Source organism: Micrasema longulum, unplaced genomic scaffold (assembly GCF_059751315.1).
Source record: "Micrasema longulum isolate JH-2025_06_02 unplaced genomic scaffold, ASM5975131v1 h1tg001507l, whole genome shotgun sequence".
NCBI lineage: Eukaryota > Metazoa > Arthropoda > Insecta > Trichoptera > Brachycentridae > Micrasema > Micrasema longulum.
This window is the reverse complement of record NW_028278691.1, coordinates 150788-171435: the sequence shown is the minus strand read 5'-3', so window position 1 is coordinate 171435 and position 20648 is coordinate 150788. Positions and strand designations below refer to the sequence as shown.

Here is a 20648-nt window from a genome sequence, read left to right as displayed (position 1 = left end):
ACACTAGAGAACGCTGCGATCGACGCCCAAAGTGCTTAGATATAGTACCATAGTTTCCTATCTAAAGATATCTGTAATCTGTCTGTGGTTTTATCCACAGACTACGTTTTATCTGTGATTTGATTTTTTTAATTTGCGTTTTTATTTTTATTTTTAGCGCACTTTGCCTTTATATTCAGCCAGGAAGACATAAACAATGTAGATAATTTTGATACGTGGTAACATTTGATTCTTACTGTCAGATGATCTCATAGAAAAAGTCATAAATTAGTCTATAATTTGCCGGATTCGTTTGTGGTTCTTTTTAAATAACCCAAAAATGGCGACCTCTGAGAGTCGCGGCGTTGGCGTCTCTCAACCAAATTTACATCAACAGGACTTATCAAAATTAGTGAGTTTATTGATCAAGCATTCGCAAATAATCGTTCCTTTACAATTCGAGTATTATTTAGTCGGTGTGTCTCAAGGAAAAGTGGTTTAACACGTGGCGTACCATAGGGTTATGTTCTTCCAACAAAACAGATTTAGTTGAATATCATTTATAAAACATTGCGCTGGCCAAAGTTTTTCTGAGAAGTTGTATAGTTTTAAGTAACCCGCCTGTTTAGTGAATGCGTATCTAAGTAATATTATTTATATAATTCTGACGCAACTCTGAATTTTGTGGTTATTGACCGGGAAATTAAGTATGTTTGTTGATAACTAGTAGTTGATGAGTGAATACTGTAGCTTACTAATTTCAAAATAAGTATTTATTTATAATATAAAAAACTTGAGCTTTAGTTTCGTCTTGAATGTAAAATGTTGGTTTCTTATTTTAACTCCAACGTATTTAATGAATATTCTTGTACAGGACGTAAGTAAGCTGACTGCCGTTTCTCCAGAGGTGATCTCCAGACAAGCGACTATCAACATCGGTACCATTGGACATGTAGCTCACGGCAAGTCTACTGTCGTGAAAGCCATTTCCGGAGTCCAGACTGTGCGTTTCAAGAATGAACTGGAACGTAACATTACTATTAAATTAGGTAATGTCCCCCCATTTTGTTATTCTTTATAAATCATCTTTCCATTGTTGATTTCACACTTTTTGAATCTTGAAAAATCCCGTCTAATCTTTTTGGACACAAACCATAAAAAATCACAATTTTTACCGGCTTGCTAATTAGCTCATTCTACTTCAAAAGATTAATTATTGTGACTAGGGATAGTATGTAGAAATTTGATATAACGGTGTATATATCGGAACCTCTTTTTACGCAGTTTTGAAATAACACGGTAAAAAAATTAAAATATTAAAAAACAAAACTTAATTTAACAATTTGTAATAGTAACATCACAATGGTGTTCTGATGCTGACCCTTATGTATGGGAACAAAGTATGGAATTGGAAAAACGATTATGAATGTAGGCTGGATGTTGTCAAAATGCGATCTCTTTGGCAAATGAGTGGTAAAATGATGTATGATAAGTGTACAGATGTCAAGATCCGTGTATTATGTAAGGCTGAGACTAGCATTACCGAGAAAGTAAAAAATGGAGTATTGCATTGATTTGGAGTGAAAGGACAGCAAAAGAATGGCTAAAATGATTCACCATGGAAACATTGATGGGTGCAGAAAACGAAGAAAACCGAGAAAGACATGGCATGACCAAATCCAACAAATTCTTAAAGGTGGACATGTCGGATCAGGGTGCGTGCATGAGAAGATGTATGCTTGTAGAGGAAGCGAGGTCTGTATGCAAAGACAGAGCGATGTGGTGTTCCATCTTCTCTGCCTACCCTTATTGCGAAACGGTGTGATGGTTTGTTTGTAATAGTAATATAAATTAATCTATTTGTTTTTGGAATACCCTATATCGCTCTTTTAATTACTAGGCGTATAAAAGTATGCGCAAAGGAAGGGTTACGATTTTTTAAAGTATTTTATTGTCATGTTATATTTTTAAATAAAATTAAGGCTCAATAAATAGTAAACAACTAAATCCCGAAAAGATTTTTTGCAAGGCAAATATTTTAACCTATCTACTATATTTTGTATACTTTTTTTACATGGTGCTGTGTGGGACGTATCCCCCTTGTAAAAAGAGGCTCCGGTGTATATATATTAGTATATTTGGTTCTTATAATTCTTTATTCAAATTATTATATTGACAGTTAAAAGGCTACGTGAATAATGCACCACCATAGTCGACATTGAGTTACATATACCACTTTTCTCGGAATTTTAAGCTGCGTCGTATGAGCATGCGCCCATGTATATTGAACTTAAATTTTGGCGTTTACATCAAAAACCCTCTTGTACAACGCTTGTGAAATCAACAGCAAATCACACAAAATGATTTATTTTTTTAATTGTCAGTTTGATTGACGTTAAAATCAGTTTGGGATATTTATCTTTTGCAGTTCTAATAGTTTTATGTAACATCTGTCTTACCTGGACTGTTTTAGAATTAATTCAAAATATTAAAAAAAATATGATCATTTTCATTTGAATTGACTTTCTTTCAAAATTCACTTTTAGAGCATATGTTTTTAAGTCTTTTTATCGTCGATATTATGACTTATTAACAGAACTGAGTTAATTGACAGATATTTCATCCGAGAAGGAGTACTTTTTTGAGAAGGGAATATGTAAGATTGGGGGCCTCTGTGGTGTAGCGGTGAAGACGCTTGACTCACATGGAAGGTTCAGGGTTAGATTCCCGGTGAGAACACAAAAGTTTAATGTGATTTTTTTCAAGCCTGGGTGTTCTGTGCTAAAATTCACCACTTTTGTTGAGCTTCCTGGCCTGTTGTGGTGCAAACATTTTATATTTACAGGGTTTTTATGACCTTTTATCGGCATTAGCGAAGTGATCTATGCACAGTGTAAAATTCACCGTTCTGCCGATATTTAAACAATTATATTTCTCCAATTAATCTATAATACACTATCTGTTGATTTTTTTGAAGTTGTATGAATTAAAGAATTGAAAAAATATGTGGATGGTTAAACAAAGGCAGAATGATGAGTGTTTTACAGTGTGTGAAGTGATGACTTAAACCAGTTAATGACAAGTCATAAGCTTTATAAATGCTAAGGCTTTCATATTCTTCCCAAAAAGGTTCACCGTTTCTGTTGAAATATCTTTACCCGTATTTATTACATGTGTTGACTTTCTTTGATGTACATTGTACTTTGAAGACATACTTTCGTCCCTTATATGACCAAAAATAATTTTTTGATTTTGAAATCGCATACCCCCTCCCCTATCTTTTTTATAACTACCATGGCCTATTCAGATACAAAATTTCATCCCTGCACGATGATTGGAACCCGTGCTGACGAGGCCTCAAAGTTTTTCAAAATAGAGGAATTCACCTCTTCTAGGTATTGATGGTAGTTCAAAATGTTTTTTTTATTCTGTTGTGACAAAATAAACCAAAACATCTATGAATAATGGGGAAATATATTTAAAGCAAAAAATATAGAATTTAATTAGGATATTTTCTCATTAGTGTCTCCTTTTTGCAGTCAGGATATAGTTGTTTGTGTTCCTGGACACAGCGTAAAAGGTACTGCTTCTATTCTTCCTTGGCCGTTATTTTGCCATGAAAATCTTGCATTAGTTTCACAGCTCTTTCTGCAGTATCGTTGACTGTTTTCAGACAGTTAACTTTTCTTTTTGCTTCCTTAAAAACAACATTTTCTTTCCATGACGAGACACTATCTTGAAGGAAAGGGCTTTCAATCTTCAATCTTAAAAATAAAATTCTTGCTTTGGATAGACACAAACTGATCCAAAGTTTTATCTGAAAAATTAGGAAAATACCATCACAGTCAATACATGAATGGAATAGTAGCTTAAAAAAAGAGATGACTTTATATGTACCGTATAAAGATCTGGATATTTCTTCTTTAGATGGATTATATCTCTTTTGTTATGGGCAAGAACTTTCTCTCTCTAAATTAGCCACAATTTGCTTCTCGGTTTCATCTTCCACCGAATCATCAAAGATTGATAATATTGCTATTTCCTCTGACAAATACCGTAAGTGTTGGCAAAACTTGTTCAACACTACTTGATAAATAACTGCATCAAGTTTCTCGTAACCCTTCAAAATTTTCAAAAAGCACAAATCTTGATGAGGTGCTTTAACTACCAAACTGCACTCAAGCAGGGTTTTACATAAACAGTTATTATTATTATTATTATTATGGATAACTTATATAGTGCCATTTTTGTAATATAATACTTTGTTTTACCACCAGGGCGATTGTTTTTCCTTTGCACTCATTTTGAATTGAGACCGCAACAAACATATTTTCAATAAGTAAATAGCTCTAGCCATCCACCGCGCTTTGTGCATAGCTCCTGGAGGTCGTATTTTCAGGTTAAAAAACATAATGGATAACTCGATCAGTTCATGGTAGATATCACTACAATAGACTTGTAGTTCATGCTTATAAAACACTACTAATTGATTGATTTCTCAGTCGCTCATATGTTGTTTTACAAATTCGGGGCAAGTTTGGATGTTAGTAGAATCAATGCAATTCCAATTATCTCTTAATTTTTCAAACAGCAGAATATCAGGACTTTTATTAGCTTGAGGTATTTTTGCTTCAAACACACTTTTTAAGACGAGTTCAATAAGCGATAGACAGGTGAACAATAATAGCTCTCTTTCCAGCTTTTGTTCTAACAGAGCGCATGCTCCATTAAAACGGTCAGTAGTAAAAGCTGTAGTATCACAGCACATTATTTGCACCTAGTCACCGAGGTTCCAATCACGAAGTGCGTTTAAAACAGCCCTGGCTTGATCTTTGCTAGAAGAACCATCCAGTTTTGGCACAGCAAGAAGTTGTTCTTTATCATCGAATGAAATCAACAACCGCTCTTCTTTAGAACTCCTGAAGTCTAATCCAGGTAAAAGTTTCCTGTCCCAATGAACAGTTACTATATCAGGCACATGATTTTGAAAATCCGTCTATAACTTCTGCCCTTTCCTTCCTTATTTGAGATCGAACCCTTTGAATGGACGATTTATTAATTGGATATTCATCTACGCTGAGACCTAGCGCTTCTACTGCGGCCTGAACGGAGTCTAATGCTTAGCTGGCATCTGTCTAAAGCCGCAATCAGTTTTGGTGAAATAAACTCCTTTCTCTCTTTTTCCTGACGTTTTAGTCGCTACAGCAGCGGTTGAAGTCTCCGGCAAAGGTTCTTCTCCAAAATTATTTTCAAACTCTTGTTGCGGTAGAAAATTATATGATGAAGTAGATATGGTTAGTTTTCTTTTTCTTCCTCCATTTTGCGTTGCCGTGACCTTTCTTCTTTCTCAGCTAATTTCTTGCCTACACTAACCGAGCAGCCCGGACGTCTTCATTCTTTCGAGGGCATCTACGTGTGCGATATCAAATAAGTTATCCAAATCCATTTGGAATTTTTCCACTTGCTGTTTGTGAATTTCTTGGGATTTTATACTATTTTTTTGAAGTTCTCGCCAAATACGATAAAGATCTACAAGTCTTTTTTCACAATTTGGAAGTGATTTTGTGGGTATTCTTGCCTTTTTCCAGAAAATAATGCACTTGCGAATAACTAGATTAGCACTTTCACTGACAGTCAATTTAACTTCACGAATATTAAAAAACAACACCCTAAGAACTTGTCGATTTGATGGTAATTTTGCACTTGTTATTTAGTGGTTTGCCTCCCTGACTAAGAATATACCTTTCCTATCACTTTGTAATTCAACTGACATTTTATTTAAATGAAATAAACCGTGTTGATATCGCGACTAATTGAATTTGAATGACAACAAAGTAAGTACGTGTCCCCCGTGCGCTTGTACTCTAGTGTAACTTGTATGAACATGTTCCGATACAAGTCGGCACGGGTAACTGTGTTCCAAATGAACTGAAATTTGCTGTGCGAGTGTTTTATAGCGAAACAAAAAAAATTAGACCCTATGCATTAAAAAATAATAAATTTGAAAAATAAGGGACACTGTTGTGTGGCTATTAAGTATGGCAATTAATTTGGATTCAAGTACATATATGTTATGATAATGTTAAATATGTTCTAAAAAGTGATTATGACACCTCATGTTATAAATAATGATCTCGGTGCATTGGAATGATAAGTAAACTAACTGTAGCACTTTATGGGACATTAATCAGCGCTATGACTTTTTAAAGTTTTGTATTTCTGAAATTACTCCGCTTGTGATGTCTCAAGTTCTTTTCCGCTTCTTCTCGGTCAGTTCTGCCGGTTGGTCCGTTGAATTATCATGTTGAGTTGATTGTTACACCTTATGTTATAAATAATGATCTCGGTGCATTGGAATGAATAAGTAAACCAACTGTAGCACTTTTTGGAACATTAATTAGCGCTATGACTTTTTAAAGTTTTGTATTTCTGAAATTAATCCGCTTGTGACGTCTTAAGTTCTCTTCCGCTTCTTCTCGGTCAGTTCTGCCGGTTGGTCCGTTGAATTATCATGTTGAGTTGGTTCATATGAACTAGTAATGTCCTACGTTTTTTTTAAAAAATATGTTATCAAGAAAATTTGCTGGAAAATTTAATGCTCTAATTTTTACCGCGCATAAGAAATCATTTTTTTTTGCATACAATTTCCCGTTGGGTTGAACTTCCGCATATTTTTTTAAAGTCAGAATGTTGTAAAATATTGAAGTTAGTGGAAATCAAATTTTTGCCCATCTGTAATTTTGGAAGTATTATTTGGAGCAGAATCGGGTTATTAATCATTATCCTTTATATAAAATAATTTTCCATGTTTGTGATATCGAAAAATACATCAGTATAACAAAAGCTATTTAATTTGTAATTCATTTAATGCACATACCACAGTCTGCATATAAATCTGAGGTCTTATGATTTTTATCGTACGAAATTAATAATTACTATTATTTCAAATTTGCTTTTACAAATCCATACTTGGAACATTATTTTGTATAAGTTTTTTTTGTAGATTCACATAATAAAAAAATTGAAGCACACTTTATGCTCATCAATAATGAATTATGATTTGCGCCTCTTATTTATACAAAGACGTGGTATGTTGCAGAGAAACTGCCGGAAGCAGTTATTAGCAAGTACTCCCGCGAGGATCGTGCACCGGCCAAAAAGAGAAAAGCAGGTGCTCGCGATATGCAACGTGGAAATACCAAAAAACGCAAAACAGAAAAAAAAGATGAGTATATTGTGGAATCCATCGAAGACATTCGCGTAATTGCAGGTCGTCTGCTTTTTGAAATCAAGTGGAAAGGATTCGCCCACTCTGAAAATACGATGGAGCCAATAGAAAATTTACAGAATTGTCCTATTCTATTGGAGACATTTTTGGAATCCCGAATACAACTCCAAAAGGAAGAGTTGAAAGAGTTACGGGCCGAACTATGTAAAGAGGGATTACTGGAGCGGCCGAAACTAGAGGCAGTGTGGGCCAACCGGGGAGCTATTACGCTTCCCCCCGTTCCCTCCGCTGCTCTCTTACTGTGCTTGTGCAATCTTCCTCCGGAAGAGGAGACCTATCGCCCCGAACTGCAGAGAGCCGCGCGAAGAACTTTTCAGGAGGAAGGATTAGTAACTGCACGGAACAACCAGTTACGGCTTCTTAAGGAGTGGGAGGCCCATCTTAATACAGTGGATCCAGATGGAAAAATATCTGTAATTAATGATGTTGATCTCGAAGGACCGCCGCCCGATTTCCAGTACATAAATCAAAATGTCGCAGCCGATGGTATAGTGATTCCCGAAGATCCACCTATAGGATGCGAGTGTACTTCGTGCAACGTCAGGTCTAATTGCTCTTGCGCATCGGAGGGTGGTTTATTCGCATACACTTTTAAGAAGAGACTGCGTGTCAGCGTCGGGACTCCTATATACGAATGTAACAAGGCATGTCGCTGTCCACCCGATTGTACCAACCGCCTGGTGCAGAGTGGCCGTAGTATCCGGCTACGGATCTTCCGCACACCCTCGGGCTGCGGGTGGGGAGTGCGCACGGCGCAGCGCATCCCGGATGGAAGCTTCGTGTGTCAGTACCTGGGGGAGATCATATCGTGTGAGGAAGCAGAGCAGCGGGCGCGATCTGCTGATCCTACAGCACCCACTTACCTATTCGACCTCGATTTCAATTCTGCTGACTCGTTGTATACAGTAGACGCAATGCGTATGGGTAATGTTTCTCACTTTATCAATCATTCCTGCGAACCCAATTTGGGGGTGTGGGCTGTATGGGGCAATTGCTTGGATCCCAACCTACCCATGCTGGCACTGTTTGCTACCAGAGAAATTGCCTCCGGAGAGGAGATTACCTTCGACTATGCACAAAAAGCGGCTGGTGGCGATGAAGCTCCCGCTGCGATTGCTACTGAAGTGCCCTCGGAACTAACGTCCACTCCAGAGAAACGACCTCCTGTGACGGAAATACTCAGATCTCCTTTGAAATTAAGAATGGACCTCACAAATGGCCTTCCTGATCGCATTCGCCCAGAATGCAAGTGTGGTGCCGAGACTTGTCGGAAATTTCTGTTTTGAAGTATTTATTTTTACTAATATCTGTACATAGTTGCTGTTTATAAAATAATAATGTTAAAATTATTGGTGCTGATTGCAATGTTAGTGCCTTATTGAGCCTGATAGATTTAAAGTCTGTAATATAAATATATTTGTCTACGGATGCAGAAAGTAACACATGGACTGGTTACGTCGACATATCATGTCAAACTATTTGCTATTCCTGTTCAAGTTAAATAGTAAAAGAATATTTAAATACATATGATCCGGGCTGCTGTCTAGTACTGTCGTGGACTCTGGAAATTTTAAGGCAATGGTCTGAAAATTGAAAGTATTTGTGTAAATAATAGGAGATCAAATATTTTTTTCCAATAAAAAAAAAATATATGTATATTTTACATTGTAATACACTCAGTGCCCTTTAAATTTCTCGATCAAAAATTGTTACGTATGTTTATTTTTGTAATATAAATTTATAATACCTGTATTACGGACTTATATAGTTTTAAGCAGGTATGAGTTTAGGCAAAATAATATAGTCAATATTTTGTTTTAGTATTAAATTTATATTTTAATAAAATGACAACTTTATTAAAATATATTGTCGCACTTTATTTTTAAAAAATAAAAATAATGACACAAAAGTACAATTGTTATCGGAGAAAATTCTTCAAATATAGTCTTGTATTTTGAAATATGTTAATTTTCTTATTTTTTATTGTGGTCTTTATTTACTTTATTACACCATTGAAATTTTATTTGTGTCTACTGGTTTAGGACGAATCTGACAAATTATGTACAAATAAAAATTTCTAAAAAATTGTGTTTTACAATTAATAATATGTGATTTTCAAACGTGACAAAAAAAATCTAAAATTACAATGGTGATATTTTGAAAATTTCTTTAGTAAGTACATCTAACAATATAAAGAAATAGAATTTTATGAAAAAAAAAAAATGCATATCAATAAAAATACCATCACCTAAAATGCCAACTTTAAGGCAGCGCACAGTGATCAATTTTTAACTTTTAACTGGAAATTAGATTTTTTTTAATTCGCGCTAGTAGAAAATTATCAGAAAATATTTATCAATTGTTATATTTGTGCCTGTAGTGTTTCTAATATATTTTTAAAATTTAAAACAACTTAAAAAAATAGTGAAATTAAATAAATTGATGAAAGTGTTTTAATACATAACAGAATATTATAAAATTAATATAAACAAGTACAAACATTGGTAAATAAAACAATTAAAAGAAAAATGTTTTTTTGCTGCATTCAATATTACGAAATAAATATAATTGGTGGATTTTTAAAAGCTGGCGCGTGCACATACACATACGCATTGCTTAGTATCCGTGAATAAGCCCATGGTATGACATTGCACGGCATACGCATTACGAAAAACCTTGTTTGTATCTTCTGTGGCCACCACTACCATTACAGCCCCATTTGTACATCATTTTTAATGAAATCGTATTTTCGTTCGGTTTGCATTCAAGGGTATTTAAAACATCTTTCTGTACTGCAGCCAAACACATTACCGTATGGTCTAACAAGTTTTGAAGTTTTATTTCTGCTAGTTTATCCATAACGCACATTGAATGCGGTTCTGGATAACATTTCTTCTTAGCTTAGATTGTTTTTATCTAATTTATGTTTTTTTATTTTTATTATTGCGCGATTAAAAAAAAACATTTGTTTTAAAATGGTAAAATCATATGATTTCCTTATTTTGCGTGCGTTTAACCAGATTACAGCCTTAAAGTAGTTAATTTTTATTAAAATCGCTTAAATTTTTTCATACACTTTAGAGAAACTTCGCTGTACATATAAATACTGTAATTTTTACCGCCTGTAAAAAAACATTTTTAACATACTACTTTCCCATAGCACTGAACTTCCTGATTGAAAAATAAGTTAATTGTTACCCTTTATAACTCAACTTATTTAAAATACAAAAATACTAAGTGCTTTTACTTTCTTTAAATAATAAAATAAGCATTTCTTAGATTTTCAACGTTAAAACATTAGAAAATGGGAGTATGACATTTATGTCACATTGTATTTACAATGCTTTGAAGTATTTTTAAGAGTCTAAGGAGTATAAAATCCAATCCCATATATTTAACAGTGTTTGTGAGACACAATTGCATCCTGGATGTTCACAACAAATTCTTTTTTCAGTCCATACTGGCCAATGTCTGATCAAAGGCCTTGTCTTACTGCCATTGAAAAAACATAATGAGCTGGACAATTATGTTTCATAGCCTGTATTTATGGTTCGACGCTTGCGATTCATAGTGGTCTTTGCACTACCCAGCTTATATAATTTTTGACAGTTCCTTATCTGTTGGTAATTTTGCAATCCGTTATTGTTCCGAGACTGAAAATACCTTGTTTGGCCAAAAATTATATGAGTGACAACGATGTGAAGTAGTTGTCAAAAAAGATCCTGTAGTTTTGGTTCCTTGGAATATCTCGTGATAGCCCAGCAATAATATTATGTATCTTTTTTGGGTGATACCGTGTATGTTGGATTTGATCCGACGTTTCGGCTACCATTGCAGGAGCCATCTTCAGGGAAAACTGTGTGACAGTTCACAACTCACACAGTTTTCCCTGAAGATGGCTCCTGCAATGGTAGCCGAAACGTCGGATCAAATCCAACATACACGGTATCACCCAAAAAAGATACATAATATTGATAACAGTGACCGTGAAAACCTTCGCACCTATTTGCCCAGCAATAAGATTGGATGCAGCACCTTAATCTGGCTTTGCAATATTTTCATTAAATTAAAGCAAACATTTAGTGAACATGGACCTTGTAACTCAATATATGACAAATGACACAAAAAATAATTGACATCCTATGCCATAACCACTAGCAAACATTTAGTGCATGTTAATCTAGCAACTCAATGGGACAAAAATGGCACAAACAGTAATTAATTTCCTATGTCAAAACTGCTAAATATTTTGCATAAATAAGAAAATATTGTTCAAAACAATGAACTTACCTATAGGTTTTCACAAAAAAATATGTACTAAATAGCACGTAGAAATATTTTTTCTGAATTTTCCAATGTTTCAAACACACATCCCGGTCAATTCAAGAGGAGTGAATGTCAAATGAACTTATTAGCAACCAATGTCGCTATTTATTAGATGTACAACTTTTCTTCAGCCATTTTCCTGTAAATGGCTTGAGCGGTAAGTAGTGGTTGAAATAAATAGATCATACCGTCATGCAATAAACTTGGGCATCTGTCAACATAACCCCATAGAAACATTAGTCGATTTGTTTATGAGCCAAATTCTCATAATTTGCAGGAGAAGAAATCTGTGGCTGAGGCTCATCGAATGCTCTCAAATACTTGTGGTGAGGCCGCGATTAGTGAAATAATGTGTCGTGAGTGGTTTCAACACTTCAGGAATGGTGATTTTCACGTCGAAGACAGCCATAGCGGCGGAAGAGAGAAGATTTTCAAAGACGCAGAATTGGAAGCGTTACTTGATGAAGAGTCGTGTCGAAATCAAGAAGAATTGGCACGATCATTGGAAGTGACTCAACAAGCAATCTCATAATCCCTCAAAACCATGGGAAAGATTCAGAATCAAGGAAATTGGGTGCCGTATGCGTTGGAACCGAGAGATGTTTAATAGCGTTTTGTTTGCTTGTGAACAGTTGCTTGAAAGGCAAAGACGAAAGGAATTTATGCATCACACTGTGATTGGAGATGACAAATAGGTCCCTTACAATAACCCCAAGTGCAGAAATTCATTGGGATTTCCCGACCATGCTTCCACATCGACGGCTTAACTGAATATTCACGTGGGACCGGCTCGGCATAGTGTATTATGAGTTGTTAAAACCGAGTGAAACAATCACGGGCGATAGTTATCGAATGCAATTAATGTCTTTGAGCTAAGCATTGAAAGACAAACGGCCACAATACTGGAGAGACACGATAAAGTGATTTTGCAGCATGACAATGCTCAACTCCACGTTGCGGAAGTGGTCAAGCCATACTTGGAAATGTTGAAATGGGAAGTCCTATCCCACCCGCTGTATTCTCCAGACCTGGCTCCCTCTGACTATCACTTGTTTCGATCAATGGCACATGGCCTAGCTGACCAGCACTTTCAGTCTTATAAAGAAGTAAAAAATTATTGATTCGTGGATCGCTTCAAAAGATGACCAGTTTTTTCAATGCGGGATTCGTATGCTGCCCGAAAGATGAGAGAAAGTAGTGGCCAGCGATGGACAAAACTTTGAATCATAAATGCATAACCACTTTTTTACAATAAGGCCCGAAATTCAGAAAAAAAACCGCGGAAGCAAAGTTGTACTAATATTTGTGAGAAAATGTACTTAAATTGCATAGAGCGGTGTGTATCTGTGCCATAACATTGATTTAAAATGATCTTTTGTGTTTATTTTGAATTTTATGAGCATTGATATGGTTTGTAACAGAACTTTCATATGATGCTATAAAGGGTTAGTGTAGGAGTTAATAAATCAGAATTACGTTTTATTTTATATTAAGAACTTTAAACAAAGTTAAGTTTTACCATTAATGGTAGGAAAAAAATATATAAAACTGTCAAGCATTATTTGTTTGTATTTTTGTTTTCTTTATTTTGTCATTATTTTACATGTATCATCTGTACAAGAACAATTTTAGTTTTAGGTTTTGCAATTTTGATTAATGTAAATTTATTAAAATTATTTGGTACCAGTAAATGAAATTTTCTTGGGATGGATGAAAGTTACGCCCTTTCTTTGCATGACAGCAGTGCAGGACGCAATCTGTGCTGTTAATATTAGTAATGTTATAGCAGGTAGGATCGATAGAAGATATTGTTTTATCACTTGATGAACAGTGATGAAAGTGATGAAAAAATATAATTATCGCATGTCAATAATTGTGCTGTTATTTATCAAAAGCAGTGTTAACATAAAATTCTATTTCACTACTAATTTTGTTGAACTTTTCAATTACATCTACATAATTATAAAAGAAAAAATAACCTAAAAGGGGTTTTTTATTATCAAAAATAAAATAAAATTACCTGAAATATGAACTCTTATTATTTGGACAATAATTACGAATTCGCGTTTGAATAAACTTCATTTTCAAAAGTAGATGCATAGAAATTTAATAACTAATGAGTGGATGACCTAGGATGGGGTGAAAAAGTGTTAGTAAAAAAATGGTTGAATGACGTAAAAAGCTTCATAGAAGTAAAAAGTTAGAGTTCTGCATACTCTTCTTAAGATTAGATTTAAGGTCTTGATTGATCTGGTCATGTCAAGTCTTTCTTAGTCCATATCTGCGCTGATATACAATTATATATGCGGGTATGAGTGCCCACAAGTATTGTATGTTGTGACTTAAAATTATCACATAAGTGTTGTCAGCTGATGACAAACTCATACAAAAAGTAAATTTGGAAAAAATACAACACATATTTTTTAAGGTCACATCTAATGATGCATGGATTACCAATTTTTAATATTTAAATGGTTTGGTACTCGAAGGCATAAAGTCTTCACATACCAGTCTAGATAAACAATTAAACGTTGATGTCAAAAAACATCTGAAATAAATTATTAATGTTGACCTCGCTAGGGAATAAACCCTGGACCTCATAAAACTAATTGAACCTCACAACTTGAGATGGAGAGATTGATTCTTATTTCCTATGTACTCGTATATAAATGTATGTCAAAATTAAAATGAATGCATTCATCTCAAACTGACATTTTACTACATACATAATACCTTATGATCAAAAATAAATGGGAATTTGGCAAAAAAATGCAAAATTGTAATTTTTAACAAATTTCTTTACTATCACCTTCAAAATACTCGCCATCTGCGACGATACATTGATGCTAACGCTTAATCCAGTTGTCCATGCACTTTTCATAGGCCTGCAAAGGTATGGCCTTTAGCTCTCGCAGCAAATTCTCTTTTATGGCATCAATCGTCTCAAAGCGCATTCCTCTTAATGACAATTTTAGACTTGGAAAATAAAAAATGTCAGACAGGGCCTGGTCTGGAGAATGCAGTGCTTGGAGGATGACATTAGTTAAATTTTTGGCCAAAAACTCAGAAACAATCGACGCTGTATGAGATGGCGTAAAATCCACGAATTGTCTTTCCACATATCAGGCTTTTTCTTACGAATTGCTTCACGCAGATGGCGCATAACGTCTAAATAGTATTCTTTATTAACCGTTTAACCGTATGGAAAGAATTCATAGTGCACTACACCACGAATATCGAAGAATGTAGTCAGCAAAACTTTCTTTTTCGAACGAGTTTGACGTGGTTTTTTCGGTTTTTTGCCCATGTTTTCGACATACACGATTCGCCAAAGGCTTCAAAAAAAAAAAAAAAATGAAATTCAAAAATGTTCAACATTTTCAATTATTCAGCACACAACACAAAATTTGAGGCACGCTCGTTGTTCTAATTTTTTATCCATTTTAAAAATCACCACACAAAAATTTTTCGGCCCACTCAAACAGACGCCAACAGAGTAACGAACATCCGTTTGCCGCCAAACTTTGACAGATTGTCAAAAATAGTACTGCCAACGTGACTGCAAAAAAAAACAATTCGTGCAGTTTAGGCAATTTAAATTAGAAATTCCCATTTATTTTAGATCATATGGTACATATTACATTAATAATAGACAGTAGTTTTTTTCCTTGATCTCTTTTTGGTTTCGCCTTCATGAAGTTTTTTTTCTTCTAATTTTTATTTTATGAAAATATACACCTTTATTAAAAAAAGAAATAGATAAATCTTCCTAGTTTTTAAAAAAATAATCAAATTAATTATCAATATGCTTATTTATATTTCAATCTTATAGCCCTCAAATCATTCTGAACCAACTATCCGCCCTCCTAGAAGGTTTCAACCAACTTATGCTTATTATAAGATCCTCAGATGCAGAGTGCAGTATATGTTGGGGGAACTGCAAGATTCTTATCTACTAATGTAATAAAGGCCTCTTCCAAACGTTTCCACTCCTTTCTATTCCCTGCGTTTGTCACCCATGTTCTACTATAAAGTGGGCAGTGGAATTGTAAACTTATGATTTACGGTGTGTCTCTAATTTAGGTTACGCCAACGCCAAGATCTACAAGTGCGACAACCCGTCATGCCCTCGCCCCGCTTCCTACACGTCGGGAGGCTCTGGGCGCGAGGATCGCTTGCCGTGTCTCCGGCCAGCGTGCAGCGGCCGCTTCTGCCTCGTGCGTCACGTGTCGTTCGTGGACTGCCCCGGTCACGACATTCTCATGGCTACTATGCTCAACGGGGCCGCTGTCATGGATGCTGCGCTGCTACTCATTGCTGGTAACTGTTATGCAAATGAATAATCATGGTTTACAAGTTCATTGGATGTTCATTTAGTTATTGTGTCGAATATGTTGGTTTTATTAACTGCCAAATTTTTGGATGGCATTGCAGCATTAATCTTCTAGGCTGATGTATTATGTCGCAGCCGGATTATTATTTTAGTCTAAATACGTATTGGCTAACCAAATTACAAAATGGCTCCGTATTGTAAAAGCGCTACTAATGTGTAGTTATATTGTGAACACTTAGCATTTTACAATTCGGTTAGCCACATTTAGCCGCTATGTAAATTGGCGAAGGTTTTAGGTTTTTTGGAGAGAGGGTTAGGTTAGGTTTTTTAAAAACATTTTTTATATAAAACATTTAAGTTTGTAAGTGAAAATTCTTGATGGAAATTCATTGTAATTTATTATAGAAATAAAATACGAGTGATACAAATTTGTGAATTAATCTATCACTCGTCTTTTATTTCTGTAATAATTTTTTTATAAATATGGGTGTTATTTTTTCCCTTGCTTATAGAGTACAAGGTTTATAATTTTTTATTTATACATTTAATCATATTACATACATTTTTTTTGTACACTTTGCCCAGCTAACAAGGGTATAAACCCTGTTCCAAGCTAGGCAATTACATTTTAATACGTAATAATAATAATTTACAAGTTAAAAGAAAAAACAGACAAATAAAATGTAAACTTATACAAATGATACATACACATATATATACATATACTTACACATATACATGCATATATATACATACATATATATATATATACATATATATATATACATATATATACACATATACATACATATATATACATATACATACATACATTCATTTTATGACTTATGACTACTTTATTTACTTCAAAGGAATAGTTATTTATTTAGATAATATTCCATAAATTTTTCATAAAATATATCTTCCACTTTTATAAAACAAGCTCACTGTTTAAGATTGGACATTCCACACAATATTTAGTATAATATTATTGCGGTACAGTTTTGCTGCATGATGCCATCTTTAGGATAGGAAGAAGAACTAAAAATTACAATCCGGTGTGATTTGTATCCTGAAAAAACATTATGGCGCATCGTTGAGTAAGCCAGAACGAATGAAGAAAAATATCATTCAATGTGGCATGTGCTTGTTCAGCCAAAATGAAATACGGCTTATTGTTGATTGGTTCTTTTACATTACGGGTTTTTAAAAAAATTTGACTAGTCAATATGTATTCTGGCTAAAATGACAATTCGGCTGCGATAGATATATATACATACTATGAAAGCAGAAAATAATGCCAAAACAAGGCATTCCGAAAATATCAATTAACATAAAATAGAATACAGGAGATAGAGAACTTGTTATATTATACCAATATGTGTATTTATAATACTTAATGAAGTTATGGTGACACCCTGTCCAGTGGAAGGTAGATTTTTGAGCTTTCTACATTGTATTTTACACACGTTTTCTACATTGTATTTTAAATTGTGATTTTATCTTATTTAGGTAACGAGTCATGTCCCCAGCCACAGACGAGTGAACACTTGGCAGCTATAGAAATCATGAAGCTAAAGCACATCATAATACTGCAGAACAAGATTGACCTGGTAAAGGAAGGTCAAGCCAAGGAGCAGCAGGAACAGATCTTGAAGTTCGTGCAGGGAACTGTGGCAGAGGGGGCTCCTATTATTCCGATCTCGGCTCAGCTTAAATACAATATCGAAGTACTCTGCGAGTATATTACTAAGAAGATTCCCGTGCCTCTGCGCGACTTCACGTCACCCCCGCGTATGATTGTGATCCGATCATTCGATGTGAACAAGCCGGGTTGCGAAGTTTCGGAACTCAAAGGTGGAGTAGCTGGAGGCTCCATTCTACAGGGCGTACTCCGCTTGGGTATGGAGATAGAAGTGCGCCCGGGGCTCGTGAGTAAGGACTCCGAGGGACGTCTCGCTTGTCGCCCGATTCGCTCTCGCATCGTTTCTCTCTACACGGAACAGAATGAGTTGCAGTTTGCCGCGCCTGGTGGATTGATCGGTGTGGGAACTCTCATTGAGCCGACTTTGTGTCGCGCCGATCGCCTCGTGGGGCAAGTCTTAGGAGCTGTGGGTGCTCTGCCCGCTATCTTCGTCGTTTTAGAAGTATCGTACCATCTTCTCAAACGCCTGCTCGGTGTGCGCACTGAGGGAGACAAAAAAGCAGCCAAGGTGCAGAAGTTGGCCAAGAATGAGGTGTTGCTGGTCAACATCGGCTCCCTTAGCACCGGGGGAAGGGTAGTGGCCACTAAGGCTGATCTCGCTAAGATCGCCCTCACTAGTCCCGTGTGCACGGAGGTGGGAGAGAAGATTGCGCTCAGCAGACGTGTTGAGAAACATTGGAGGTAAATATTTTATATAATTCTATTTATTTGATTTGCTGTTTTTAATTGAAATACATTTAAACAAAACAGCATTAGAATCTTTTTTTTTTACCTTGAAAATGGATAGTACGCATATTGCTTAATTCATGCTATAACAGCATAATTATATACTTAAATTACCAGTTGCAGCAATAATTAACATGTCAAAAATACACATTTTTGGCAAAGTAGCTGTTGTTTTTTAACTGTTTGATTTGAGCAGACAACCAATGGATCCAAAATTCACAAATCAAAATTAAACAACAATTTATTATTGTCGTTCCTATAAAATGCGTACTAGAAAATTTAAAAGTAAATAGAATATAAAAATTTAATTTATGTAATGTGTCATTATTCATTTTCCGTTGAGTTGCGTTTTTATCTTGTTTGAATTTTGATTAAAATGCTAATTTTCAAACTAATTGAATATTTTCAGGTTAATTGGTTGGGGACAAATTCGAGGTGGAGAGACAATTGAACCGACCAAGAACTAATCTGTGAATTCATTAAAGTCTTCAGTTAATGTAAAAACTTTTATATTGAAGTTATATATACAAGGTGTTATTTATAATAAACTTATTCATAAATGGCCACCTTCTTTATTACTCAACCACTAGGATAGTCAATAAAGCTAATTTTTTACCAGTAGGTTACATAATATTATATACCAAAAGAAAAATTCAGAAAAACGAACTTTTAAATAATAAATTTGTTTACTCAAGTATTATGCATCGGGCATTCAACGGACACTAATGAAAAATAATTCGTGTTTTATATACTTACATACATTTATAAACTGTCAAATACATTTTTTATCAGAATAATATTTAATTGTCGATTTTTTTTAGAATTTCATAACTTAAATAAAATTTGAATTAGCAATATCACTTTTATCAGTCTGAAGATGCTTGCTGTGTTGGTAAAAGTTTGGTTGATATTCGTCAAAAAACAAATGGAAGTGTGCAGTATTTTCTTTTTATTGAACATGTTATTTTTAACATCCCTATTTAAGTTTTTCTGGGTACTCCATGATAAAATGATGCCTTGAATAATGTACAGATAATGAATTAAGCTGTCAGCTTCCTAATTAAAGCTATAAAAGTAAATGTAATGTTTATATCACGCTTCTTGCAATAACAATAATGAATTATTTACATATCTCTTTGATCAGTGTTCGTCATAATTATTTATGTTTAAAGTTTTATGAACAACAAACAGGATTTTTGTGCTGATAAAAAGTAAAGTTAAATGATTTTATTTATCTTTTTCCATAATATGTTATGTAATGTCCAGGAGTACATAAAGTAAGTAGTTCTTGTTAAAATAAAATGACTTTTTATACCCCGGCATTTTTATTGAAGAAAGAAACAACTTTGTTTATGTATTTAAATTATGAATAGGTAATTTTGTTTTATATGCTCTAATGTTTTTTTAGAAATGGCTAAGTCTCTTTAGGCGATTTCTGAATGTAAAGTATGTACAATGCTATATATATTTTTGAAATTTCAAGTTTTATTGTTATCAAAAACAGCCTCAATGGGTTCAAACGACAAGTGAAAATATATAATGTCGGTATATTGGTAAAACCCTGTAAAGGCATTCTTACCTATTTTGAGAAAAATCAATTTCAATGTTTAACTAAAGTCTTTTTCGTTTTTCCTTATTCAAATTTTGGACATACGTAGAACTCCGTTTATCCGAACTCCAGTCAAATATTCGATCAGGAAATTAAAAATAAAGGAGATGTACTAACAACAAATTAAAGAGCGTAATAATTGTCTTCGTCAAAGCAATTAACTTTGCTATGTTTAAGTTAGTTTTAATGTGGTTCCAATTCACTGTATTATTTCAAAAGCAATCTTAGAGTAACTCTTATATTTTCTTTCAAAACGTTGCCTTAATTTAATGGTAAATCCAATTATCTGGATTTCTGCATATCTGGATAACGTCTGGCACTCATTAATCCGGATAGGAATTTTACTATTATTTATATCACTACAGAGATGGGTAGAATTTTTGTTTCAAGATTATGGATATTCGAGCGTTTACAGGGCTTATGACCTGTCATAGGTTGGGTTCAAATAGGAAGGAATTTCATAGGAATTTTACTGTACTGTATTCATATTTAAAGTTTTATTATAAATATATATTTTTTTTACTTCAAGCCTATTATTAAAAAAACAATTATATGGAAGGGTGATCGATATCTTTAGGGGTTTTTAGCAGAACACAATTTAGAATTGTGCTTGGAATTTTATGATAATAAAAGCTTCAAATGTCCATTAACTGTATTGAAATGAGTGCAGGTTGATTTTTAT

The 20648-nt window shown here is 34.4% G+C and overlaps 2 protein-coding genes across 2 annotated transcripts; both read left to right on the top strand.

The window, feature by feature from the left end:
• Window positions 1-269: 269 nt before the first annotated feature.
• On the top strand, window positions 270-18921 carry eIF2gamma (eukaryotic translation initiation factor 2 subunit gamma). Its single transcript, XM_088236108.1, has 5 exons — window positions 270-391; window positions 854-1028; window positions 15677-15913; window positions 17439-18312; window positions 18767-18921. The coding sequence occupies exons 1-5, from the start codon at window positions 320-322 to the stop codon at window positions 18822-18824; spliced, it is 1416 nt and encodes a 471-aa protein (XP_088092234.1). The 5' UTR covers window positions 270-319; the 3' UTR covers window positions 18825-18921.
• Window positions 3158-9796, top strand: Su(var)3-9 (Suppressor of variegation 3-9). The gene has a single exon (XM_088236109.1). It carries the CDS (start codon window positions 7162-7164, stop codon window positions 8551-8553), a length of 1392 nt encoding a protein of 463 aa, XP_088092235.1. The 5' UTR covers window positions 3158-7161; the 3' UTR covers window positions 8554-9796.
• Window positions 18922-20648: the final 1727 nt, after the last annotated feature.

Coding starts and splice junctions, on each gene's coding strand:
- eIF2gamma (XM_088236108.1), top strand. CDS start 320: ATGGCGACCTCTGAGAGTCGCGGCGTTGGCGTCTCTCAACCAAATTTA. Junction 392..853: donor AACAGGACTTATCAAAATTA/GTGAGTTTATTG, acceptor ATTCTTGTACAG/GACGTAAGTAAGCTGACTGC. Junction 18,313..18,766: donor CGTGTTGAGAAACATTGGAG/GTAAATATTTTA, acceptor GAATATTTTCAG/GTTAATTGGTTGGGGACAAA.